General features: G+C 33.3%; 1 protein-coding gene across 12 annotated transcripts in view; it reads left to right on the top strand.

Moving 5' to 3' along the window:
* Window positions 1-12,660, top strand: part of IMMP1L (inner mitochondrial membrane peptidase subunit 1) — an 81,826-nt gene that overhangs the window by 31,734 nt on the left and 37,432 nt on the right. Inside the window, exon 1 of one of the 12 annotated variants that reach the window (XM_023239671.2) lies at window positions 2,524-2,657. The exons of 10 other annotated variants lie outside the window; for them this stretch is intronic. In XM_023239671.2, coding sequence (XP_023095439.1) covers window positions 2,636-2,657 — 22 coding nt within the window. In that variant the 5' untranslated portion in view covers window positions 2,524-2,635. Of the gene's footprint in view, window positions 1-2,523; window positions 2,658-12,660 lie in introns of those variants that run through there. One more of the 12 variants, XM_045039095.1, reaches the window with a different exon arrangement.

Here is a 12,660-nt window from a genome sequence, read left to right as displayed (position 1 = left end):
ATGTGCTTTTTATTAATTATTTTTAATGTTTAGCCTTATTATAAGCTATATGACTTATAAATTATATAAGGCGTGCATAAACTATATGTATGACTTAAAAAATGTATTAAAATGTTCAAATAAAGAAGTTGATTAATATCTTTTATACTTTTTCCAGTTGATTGACAGTGTATTTGCTATTGGTAAAGATTTATATTTGAGATTAAATATTAACTTAAATACTTTAGTGTTCTTTTGGATATAAGGTCATTATAACTAAACTAATCAAAATATCTATAGGTGTAAGGAATTCATCATACGTTTTACCTGTTTATTAAAGACTGCTTTGATTCCTGCTGATTAAATGTTTTTAGCGAGGTAAACCATTTTTAATGGTATAAAAATAGACATTTATATTTTTGATGATTAAGGTAATGCTATCTCAAACCAATGAAAAGAGCTTTCTGTGAAAATATATGATTTTAATATATAAAAATCCTAAAATAGCTAATATTAATACTGAGTGACATTTTTTAAAATCAGAAATTCTTAGTGAAAGTTTTCCTTTAGCAGGTAGAGGTTTAGTTATTTGCTCTAGAATCATGTATTAGTTAATTGAGGTTTTTGTTTTTTAAGCATTTTATGTCAACTAAAAACTTTATCAAGTACTTTGTTTAGAGGTGTTAATTATTTTAATATTCTTCTCCTACATGGTCCAGAATAAACTGAAAGAAAATGAAGTGAAATTATCCCATCAGTCACCCAAACAGTATGCAACATAACTGCCAAGACTAGAAAAGATAATTAGTGTTGTCAGTGTTATGATCCTAGAGTACTTACTTTTAAAATATTTATTCATAGAACTTGATTTTTATCTCATTGTTTTTGATTTAGTAGCTTTTTATTAAAAAATTATAAAACCTTAATCTTAATATAAAAATTTAGCTATGTATAGGGGAATAATTTTTACAACTGTAAGAATTATTAAAATCTAATCATTATGCACAATTCATTGATTTGCTTGTAGCCTCTATTTACATATAGTATGTTTTATTCTTCATAGGAGATCTTTATTAGAAAAATCAATAGGTAATAAATTTATGTAGAGATCTTTGATTAAACCTACCTAGCAAACGTCATTATTAATGGATTTTTTAAACTGATTTCAAGCTATTGTATTCCAAAATGTGTTTCTTCATTTGCTGTCACATTTTAAATGAATGAGAAAGCTTAATATTTTTACTGAACTGCATTATGTTAGTTTATAAAGGAAGTTTTTAGCCTTCTATTTGTATTTTTACTATTTGAAAAGGTATTCATTTAAAATTCTGTCACAATGGAAAGGTCTATCCATGGAATACGTAGACTAATTTCTTTTTCTTATCCTGATAACATAATCACTTTTATTTTAAATACAAAATGTTTGGTTTATGTGTAATTTCAAATTATTTTGCCAGCTAGTGTGTTTTCTCAGGGTAACTTTTTATGGTAGTTAATAATATCTTATAATTATTTTTTAAAATGGCTTTCCTTTCAAAAAATTTGTCTCAAAGCTTTTATTAAACATAGTATTTACTTTTCTGCTTTTTAAATCAGCTATTTACTGAATGGCTCTTGAGAATATTTTTTCCTTCTCTGTTCATAGGCAGATTAGAGACGGTTATTTCTTTTGGAAAGCCCCAAATAAACTCATCTTAATTAAATTCACTGTAAACATACAAGGTCTTCTCAATGATACATATTCTTTTTAGGTAGATTCATGTGAATTTAATACCTTATTGATAACTTATGAGAAATTTGACTCACCTTTAGAAGCTACAAGTAATAGATTTATTGGCACAGGTGACTAATAATATTAGTAGAAGTTAACAGGTGATTTTGGACTTAAGAGAAAGGGATCTAGACTGAGAGAAACGAGAAGAAATTTTTAAAAAGGAGTAAGGTGTAACAAAAGCAGGATGGGAATCATAGGAATTCTTGATTATTTAAGAGATTCTAAACTCTTTTTTCTTTTTCAACAATTTATGAGACTTGATATCTCTCCAAAGGGCCATACATGAACTGTAAACTGGCACAGTGACAGCTAACCAATGATAATGCTAAATGATAATATTCCATTTGTTTTTTTGTTTTTTTAATTTTTTGTTAACGTTTATTTATTTTTGAGACAGGGAGAGACAGAGCATGAACGGGGGAGGGTCAGAGAGAGAGGGAGACACAGAATCTGAAACAGGCTCCAGGCTCTGAGATGTCAGCACAGAGCCCGACGCGGGGCTTGAACTCACGGACTGCGAGATCATGACCTGAGCTGAAGTCGGACGCCCAACCGACTGAGCCACCCAGGCACCCCTGTTTTTTTAATTCTTTAAAATGTTTTATTTATTCTTGAGAGAGAGAGCGAGAGCGAGAAAGGGAGAGAGAGAGAGAGAGCGAGAGAGAGAGAGAGAGAGAGAGAGAGAGAGAGAGCGCGAGCACGAGTGGGGGAGGGGCAGAGTGAGAGAGGGACACAGAATTGAAAGCAGGCTCCAGGCTCTAAACTGTCAGCACAGAGCCCGACGCGGGGCTCAAACTCACAAGCTGCTAGATCATGACCCGAGCTGAAGTCGGATGCTTTACTGACTGAGCCACCCAGGCTCCCCAATATTATTCCATTTGAATGAGTACCCTTCAACTCACATGTACAACTTGTATATTGTTCTGAAATAGATGGATCATATGTAATCATTGGGGGATTATTGGTGGATGAATGGGATGGTTTTGGTATTTTACTGTTTTGGAAGCTGTTATTTGTGTTAAAAGTGTTAACTGCTTATGGTTTATAAATATAAAATGAGTTTTGATTTTGGATATATGTAAGAAGTGAACTTCAGAAAGTAACACTGAAGGTTTTAAAATCATTGCAATGTTAGCATGATAAAGTTTGATGATGAAATTTATAGAGTTCTCCCAAAGTTAACATTCAGTTTAAAATTAATGAATGGATAAATTTTGTCAAATTCCTGAAAATACTGAGTTTGTCTTAGTGGTCTCAAATGACAGCATAAAGTCCTTTATAGGGCTTCCTTCCTGGGAGCTTATTAAAACTAGATTCTACAGCCTTGCTTCCACAGATTTTCATTTATTAACTCTATGATGGGAGCCTGGGAGTTTGTTTGTTTTTGGAGTTTGGTTTTTGAATTAGGTTCTCAGATAATTTTGATGTTGCAGTCACATGCAAAGCAATATTCACTACTTTAAACCTTAAAGTGAAGGCATTTATTTCGTCTGGAAATACATTAAAATAAATAGGTTCAAATAAAGTCTTCATAGATTATGGGGATCAGAACTCTTTAGTTTGTAGTTCTAGAAAAATAGCCTCTGCACAACTCTTACAGTAGGTTTAACGTTATGGATTTGAACAATTCTTGAGCAGCCCTGAAGGTGATTTTGAAATGGCAGGAATTTGAATTACTTTGATGGCAGAGGCTGCTGTGTAAGAGTGAATTATTTAGCTCTTGAGCAGAGTACACCATTCAGCATCCATGTCTTAGCGAGTCTGTTGTTCTCTTCTTGTCACAATAACTTCCATTCAGGGTCTGAAACGGACATATATCTTTCAGTTACTTTAGGTATAATCATTATATGGGAAAATGTATTTTGTGTAGATATTTCTAAATTTGAGAAATCACAGAAGTCTCAGGAATGTCATTCTTATCCAAATTAAGGTAAATGTAGTAAAACTATGATGGCTGGGAGTTTTCTTCTTCATCTGTCCTCACCTTTCGTTAATGTGAACACTTCTTTAAATGCTAATATATTCATTAACTGTTCTCGAAACAAAAAAAAAAGTTATCATTTTAATCACTTCTTTGGCTGCTTATACTTTAAAATGAATGAATTTTTGTAATTTGGTAGTCTCAATTAACATTCTTTACTTTTTTTCCCTCATATTTCTGAAACAAAATGTTTTCTTTCTTTTCAAAGGAATTCTAGACCTAAACCATCAGTTGGATGTTTTTATTTTTGTTTTTGTTTTTGTTTTTGTTTTGGTACCTTTGGGTATTCTGAAATCACTCTAAGGCTACTTTTATGGTTAGATCTAAATCGAGATCTTAGATTGTACCCCTATCTAGAGTTCACTGCTTCACCTTTATAGTTGGCTTAACATCAGTCTGGCTTCTCTCTTTCCCATATGCCTGTTTACTATAGTTTCCAAAAAATTTCTTTATTTTAATTGAAAGGCAGTATAGCATAATGGTTGACTTGGCAGCCCACCTGCTTCATTTTGAGTTCTGGTTCGGCTGCCTATGAGCTGTGTTATTTTGAATGGTTCCTTAACCTCTCTGTCCCCCAGTTATAATTATTATTAGAGCCTGGCGCACAGCAATAAGTACTATTTACGTAGTTGTTGTTGCTGTTATTTTGGTTGGTATTGGAGGTTTACTTATATGTAGTGAAAGAAGCCCTTATTACCTGTATCCCACTTAGTGTTTTCTAACTTTGTGTTATAGGAAGAAAATTTTTTTTTAATTTTTTTATTACTCACACGCACACATGATTTGGGGAGGGGGCAGAGAGGGAGGGAGACACAGAATCTGAAGAAGACTCCAGGCTCTGAGCCATCAGCACAGAGCCATATGTGGGGCTCACACTCACAAACCATGAGATCATGACCGGAGCTGAAGTGGAACACTTAACTGACTGAGCCACCCAGGTGCCCCAGGAAGAAATCTTTTTATCTATAATGTAGATAACTGTTGAAAGTAGATATCAACTTTGTACCTTTATGCCAGTATTATATGGACCTTTAATATGTATACTGTATACTTTATTTACAGTATTTATTGTATATTTCTTTTCATATATGTGACAGTCACAATTTTTAATTTTTCATTTCTTTTTTCCTCACATTTCTATTTCTGTTAATTGATAGAGTACATAAGCTCTCCTTTAAAGGAATTTAGTCTCTACATTGGTGACTCAATTTCTGAAAAAAGCAAATGTGATAGAGAATAAAAACCAACAAATTCCATCTCCGATATAGAGTAAGAATTCTTTATGCTAAAGTTTCCCATCTTTTTTTCACAGCACACATGGAATATGATAAATGACACAGCAGTAAATGACTAGATGAGCAAAGCTGCACAAGGGTGGTTATGGCCATCAGTCACCCTAACAACTTAGAGCAGTGGTTCTTATATGTTACTGTGCTTCAGAATCACCTAGACGACTTGCTAAAACACAGATTCCTGAGTGACACTCCCCACTTTTCTGATTACATAAATCTTGAGTTTGGCCCAAGAATTTGCATTTCAGACAAGTTGCCAGATGATGCCCATTCTCCTGGTCTGGGGACCACACTATGATAAATACTAGTTTAGTGTGTTGGTATCCTGGTGTGGTAGATGGTAGGTCTCAACCAAGCTGTCTAGTGTCCTAGCTCCCTGAACCTGTGACTGTATTTCCTTACATAGCAAAAGGTACTTTGCAAATGTAATTAATGACCCTGAGTGGATATTCTGGGTGGGTTCAGTGTAATCACAAGAGCCCTTAAAAGTGTAAGAAGGCAGAAGAAATAGTCTGAAGGAGATGTGACTATGGAAGAATGGTCAGAGGGATGCAGTGCTGCTGGCTTTGAAGTTGGAGGAAGGAGCCACAAAGCAAGGAATGTTTGCAGCATCTAGAAGCTGGAAAAAAACATAGAAAGGATTCTCTCCTAGGGCCTCCAGAAAGGAATGCAGCCCTACCAACACCTTGATTTTTAGCACAGTGATAGTTATATTGGATTTCTGACCTTAAAACTGTTAAGATAATACATTTTTAAAAATTTTTATTGAGGTATAGTTGCCATACAATATTATATTGGTTTCAGGTGTACAACATAGTGATTCAACAGTTTATACATTACAAAATTTTCAGCATGAGAAGTATAGTTAGTTGCTCTCTGTCACCAAAGTTACTACAGTGTCATTAATTATATTCTCTATGCTTTACTTCTCATCTCCCTGACTTACTTACTTTATAACTGAAAGGTTGTACCTCTTAGTCCCTTTCATCTATTTCATCCATCACCCCTCCCACAACCCCAATCCGCTCTGGCAACCACCAGATTATTTCCTGTATTTATGAATCGATTTCTCCTTTGTTTTGTTTTTTAGCTTCCACATATAGGTGAAATCATATGGTATTTGTCTTTGTAACTTATTGCACTTAACATAATATCCTCTAGGTCTATCCATGTTGTCACTAATGGCATGATTGCACTTTTTTTCTTATGGCTGAGTAATAAATATTTCATTGTGTGTGTGTGTGTGTGTATATATATGCCATATTTTCTTTATCCATTTGTCTATCAATGGACACTTAGATTGCTTTCGTATTTTAGCTGTTGTAAATAATGCTCCAGTAAACAAGGGTGTAAATATCTTTTCAAATTAGTGTTCTTGTGTTCTTCAGGTAAATATCCAGAAGTGGTTATTTACTGGTTTGTATGGTATTTCTGTTTTTAGTTTTTTGAGGAACCTCCATACTCTTTTCCATAGTTGCTGCACCTGTTCACATTTCCACCAATAGTGCATGAGGTCTTCCTTTTCTCCACATCCTGGCCAACATTTATTCTTTTTTATCTTTTTGGTATAGCCATTCTGACTGGTATCAGGTGATATCTCATGGGTTTGATTTACATTTCCCTAATGATTAGTAATGTTGAGCATCTTGTCTTGAATCTCTTAGCCACCTGTGTGTCTTCTTTGGAAAAATGTCTACTCAAGTACTCTGCCTATTTATTAATTGGATTATTTGTGGGACTTTTTTTTTTTTTTTTTTTTTTTTGGTGTTGCATTGTAGGAGTTCTTTATATATTTTGGATATTAATCCTTTTTCAGGTATATCATTTGTAAATTGTCTTCTCCCATTTAGCACATTGCCTTTTAATTTTGTTGATGGTTTTCCTTAACTGTTTAAAAGCTTTTTAGTTTATGTAGTCCTATTTTTTTTTTAATTTTCTTTTGTTTCTCTTGCCTGAGGAGACAGATCTAGAAAAATATTAAGGCTGTTTGCTTGCACGTAGCTGTCCAGTTTTCCCAACACCATCTATTGAAGAGACTGTCTTTCCTCCATTGTATATTCTTGCCTCCTTTGTCATAGATTGACCATATAAGTGTGGATTCATTTCTGGGCTCTCTATTCCGTTCCATTCATTTGTGTGCTTCTTTTTATGCCAGTACTGTATTGTTTTGATTACTATGGCTTTGTAGTATAGTTCGAAATGTAAGATAATAAATTTGTGTTGTTCTAAGCCCTAACTTTATAGTAGTTTTTTACAGCAGCAGTAGGATACTAAGACATCTGTAACCAATTCTCTATTTACCAGCTGGTTCCATGCTGAGAGTTCCCAGTCTCTGCTCATGTCCTCAATGCCTGAGACTGAGAAAATAGCCTGGAGCATTGGCTCCCTGGTTTTCCCACCATCAAACTGACAAAACTACCAGTATCTGAACCCACCTTGTTTTCCTTCTTTTTATGTTGGAGAAAGTGCCCCAACTTCTGTAAAAAGCCAATCTACTTTTGTTTGATCCCATCCTCGCTGGCCTTGATTGATTGATTGATACACACACTTGCACTGTGAGTGCATATGTGCCTACCATGTGATGTATTTCTACGTATGTATATACCTGTGCAACCACTACTTGGGCTTAAATATGTGCCCTACAGATTTAGTTATTTTTCTTACCCCTGTCATCACCACTTAGTTTTGTTTGTATTTGGCCTTCATAAAATAGACTAATATAAATTGAATCATATAACATGTATGGAATCATACATCTTTTGTATCTGTCTTTTTCACTAATATTATGTCTGTGAGATTTATTTATGTTGTTGCGTGTAGCAGTATTTTATTCCTTTTCATTGCTGTGTGGTGTCCCATTGTACGAATATACCACAATTTATTCATTCTCTTAATGGTTGGTATTTAGGTAGTTTCTAGTTTGGGGATATTATGAATAAAGCTGCTATGAATATCTTTGTATGTATCATTTAATGAACATAAGCAGCTCTTTCTGTGGCATATATATCTAGGTTACCATTGCTGAATCTTAGGGGTAGGTACTGCCAAACACTTTCCTGAAGTAGTTGTGTAAATTTATTGTTTCCCCAGCAGTGATTGACAGTTTTACTTGCTCCACATCTTTTTTAGCTTTTTGTATTGTCTTTGTAATTGTAGCCACTGTGGTGATTATGGTAATATCTCTTATAATTGGCAATTCCCTGATAACAAATGATGATGAACTTTTCATATCAGCTAATTGGATATCCTCTTTTGTGAAATCTCCATGTTTTTTGCCTGATTTTTGTTGTTTGTCTTTTTTTAAATGATTTGTTGGAATTCTCTGTATATTCTGGATGTGCCTTTTCCAGACACATATGTAGATATTAGTATCTAGATATGATATTTGCTCCCTGTCTGGGTTTTTTGCCTTTTTAAAAATGGTGTTTTTGATATACAGAAGTTTTTAATTTCAGTAAAATCAAATTGAGCAGTCTTTTAGGGTTAATATTTTAGGCTTACCCAAAGGTGATGAAGATAGTCTCCATTTTCTTCTAAAAGTTTTATTACTTTACCATTCATATGTTTGTCTGTAATCTATCTCAAATTAATTTTTATATTTGATGATGTTATGGGTCAAGGTTTTTTTTTTCCCAGTATGCATATCTCATTGACTTAGCACCAATTAGTAAAAAGACTAGCCTTTTCCTACTGAACTGTATTAAAACCTTTGTTATAAATCAGATAATCATATAAGTGTAGCTCTTTTATTTGGTTCTGTTCCTTTGTTCTATTTGTCTAGATTCGCCACATATAATACTCTTCTGTAAACTAACCATAAATTATGATACTTGAAGTAAGCTTCTCCAGTTTTGTTCTATTCAATGTTTGCCTTGGCTATTCCAGGTTTTTTGCATTTCTATATATACCTTACAATGTGTGTGCCATTTTGTACTGGAAAAAAATTCTCCACTGGAATTGTATTGAATCTGTAGACCAATTTGAGGGGAATTGATAACCCTGCATATTCTTTGAATCCATGAACATAGGTGTATCTTTCTATTTGTTTAGGTTGTCTTCATTTTCTCTCAGCAATGTAATGGTCTTATACATGTTTCCTTTGACTTTGTTTCAACTATTCGATGTTTTTTTGGAGTTGTCATATATGTTATTTTAAAATTTTGTTTTCTAGTTGGCTTTTGCTAGTATGCAGAAATTCAGTTATTTCAGTGAATGAATGAATGAATGAATGAATCAGTTTCAGTTATTTTTTGCACACTGATCTTCTGTCAAGAGACTCTGCAAATTCACATGTTTATTCTTTTACTGTGTAGAGAAATCCCATTTGTTAATGATGACCTTTTAACTTCTTCCTTTCCAGTTTCTCTCTCTCTCTTTTTTTTAACTTTATTTATTTTGAGAGAGAGACACAGGAGGGGCAGAGAGAGAGGGAGACAGAGAGAATCCCAAGCTGGCTCCACGCCATCAGCATAGAGCCTGATGTAGGGCTCGAACCCAGGAACCATGAAGTCATGACCTGAGCTGAAACCAAGAGTCTGACGCTCAACCAACTGAGTTGCCCAGGAGCCCCTCCAGTTTTTATTTCTATTTTAGTGAATTGTCATGTCATTGGTTTACCATTAATATGATGTAAGTCCTAAGATTTTGTTATTGTTGTTTGTTTGTTTTTGTAGATAATTCTTGTAGGTTAAAAGAAGTTCCTTTTTACTCCTAGTTTATCAAAAGAAGTGTTGAATGTTATCAGATACTTTTACTGCAGCAGTGTGGGTGGTCATGTGATTTTTTAAAAATCCTATTAATATGCACAAGTTAATTTTAAAATATTTTGCCAACTTTCTATTCTTGTAATATACTCCATTTGCTCATGCTCTTTTTTATATACCATTGTATTCAATTTGCTAAGTTTTGTTTAGAATTTTTTGTTATCTATGTCGATGAGACAATTTGTTTTGTAATTTTCTTTTCCTGTTATGCGCTTGTCAAGTTTTGGTATCCAGGTTATACTGACTGCATAAAACCAGATGGGAAGTATTCCTTCATTTTCTATTTACTGACAGAGTTTATGGTTGATGTTATTTCTTCTTTAAATGTTTGGAAGAATATTCACTGATAACAGTGAAAGCATCTGGGCCTGGATTTTTCTTTGTAGCAGTATTTTTAAATACAGATTAAATTTCTTGTATATCTGATAGGAGTATCCAGTTTTTTTTTTTTTTTTTTTTTTTTTTGAGAGAAAGAGAGAGAGCAAGTGGGGGAGGGGCAGGCTGGGAGACAGAAACCCAAGTTGGCTCTGAGCTGTCAGTGCAGATCCCTATGCAGGCTGGGACTTATGAGCCATGAGGTCATGACCTGAGTTGAAATCAAGAATCCGGAGGCTTAACCTCTTGAGCCCCCCAGGCGCTCCAGATTTTTAATTTCTTCTCTTCAGTCTTGAATAAATTGTATCAATTAAATTTAACTTAATTTAAAATGTTAGAGTTTTTAGGCTAAAGTTTTTTATAATGTCCTTTTATGATCTTTAGTGTTTGTCAGATCTCTTGTGTTGACTTTTTTAATCCTTATACTGGTAATTTGGGTTCTCTCTCACCCTGTTTTTTCCTTAATCAGATTTGCTGGGGTTTATCAGTTTTAACTAATTTTGTTAAACAACCAGCTTTTGCTTTCATTGAATTTTGCTATTGCATGTTTGCGTTTTATCATTGATTTGTGTTATTTTTTCTTCATGTTTTTTGGTTTTAATCTGTGCCTCTTTTTCAGTCTTTTTCAGATAAAAGTTTAGGTCATTAATTTTCATCCTTTTTTATCTTATTTGTTAAAAGCCATAAGTTTTCTTCTTACTGCTGTAGATAGCCCCCACAAGTTTGTATGTGTCATATTTTTCTTATTGTTCAGTAAAAAATGGGAATTTTTAAAGATGTATGTTCTTTAAGTTCCAAACATTTGCAGATGCTCAATGATCTTTTTGTTATTGATTTCTAATTTAACTCTCCTGTTAAATACTTCAGAAAATATACTTTGCATGATTTTTGATCTTTTGAATTCTTAAAATACTTTTATTCTTGTGAAATATTTCTTTTTGTCTGTAGTACCACCTTAAAGCCTGTTTGTTTTCAAATTGATATAAATAAATGGTGACTCTGAATGGAATTTCTTTCACTTTCATAATTTCTGTGGCGTAATATTTAAAGTTTGTGACTAGGAAATGTGTTTTTTTTTTTAAATCTAATCTGACAATCTTCATCTTTTAATTGGAAAATTCTTTGAGATTTAATGGACAATATTTTTGAAGTAAATCTACCATCCTTCTATTAGTTTTGTGTTTTTGTCCTCTGTTTTATTTCTCCTGTCTTGTCTTCTTTTGGAATCAAAGTATTTTTCCTCACTCAAATCTTTTTTTCTTATATTAACTTATTAGTTATATAATCCCTTTTTAAGAAAAAATTTTATAAATATTTTTATTCTTTATATTATATAACATGAATTTTTGGCTTTTTATTAACTCAAATACCACTGTCACACTTTCAGAACTGTGCAAAAACTTATTTTAACTTCATTTAAGTCCCTTCTACTTTTTGTGCTATTACTTATGAAAGGAATACTTCAAATTGTCTTACAGCCCTAAAAACATGTTGTCGTTGTTTAAATGTTTTCATTATCTTTACCCAAACGTACTCTTGAGTTTTCTTTGTACCATCTTGCTTTTGCCTGTTTCATTTTGTTTTTGCCTGAACTACTCCTTTAGTATGTATTTTATTACAGATCCACTAGCAAAAAAATTTCTCAAAATTTGCTTTCTGAAAGTGTTTTTTAGTTTTCTCCAGATTTTAAGGGATTTTTCACTGATTCTAGATTTACAGATTGGTAATTTCAGCACTTTAAAGATGATATTGCATTTTTTTCTGGTTTCCATTTTTCTCATAAAAAGTTAGCCATTCCATTCCATTCCATTCTGTTGAACAGACAAAATTCTTCATTTGAAAATAAGGCAGTCTGTAATTCTGACCACTTTCAAAGTTTTCTCATTGTCTTTTTTTTTCAGAGTAGTTTTTTAGAGCAGTTTAGGGTTTACAGCAAAATTGAGGGGAAGGTTACAGAGATTTCCTGTGTACTACCTGCCCCAACACATGCATAGGACATGCCCATTACCAACATCCCCCTCCAGAGTGTATTTGTTACAGTTGATGAACCTACATTGACACATCATGATCATTTAAAGTTCATGGGGTACAGTACAGTTTATTCTTGGTCTTATTCTTCATGTTACTTCTGTGGGCTTGGGCAAATGTATAATGACTTGTATCCATCATTACAATACTACAGAATTTTCATAGCGCTAAATCCTCTGTTATCTGCCTATTCATCCCTCCTCCCAATTCCTGGAAACAACTAATCTTTTTACTGTCTTCACAGTTTTGCCTTCTCATTGCCTTAATTTCAGTAATTTTACCGTACTGGGCCTCGATGCGTTGTTTGTTTCTTTTGTATTTATATTGTGTAGCGTTTACTAAATTCCTTAAATTTGTGAGTTAGTGTCCTTTATCAGTTTTGGAAAGCTCTCTACCAGTGTTTCTTCAAAACATTTCTTCTGTCCTATTTTCTTTTCCTTTAGATCTCTGACTATATTTGTTTCCTGT

This window comes from Felis catus, chromosome D1 (assembly GCF_018350175.1).
Source record: "Felis catus isolate Fca126 chromosome D1, F.catus_Fca126_mat1.0, whole genome shotgun sequence".
Taxonomy (NCBI): Eukaryota; Metazoa; Chordata; class Mammalia; order Carnivora; family Felidae; genus Felis; species Felis catus.
Note: the sequence above shows the minus strand (reverse complement) of the source record. Positions and strands in the feature narration are given on the sequence as shown.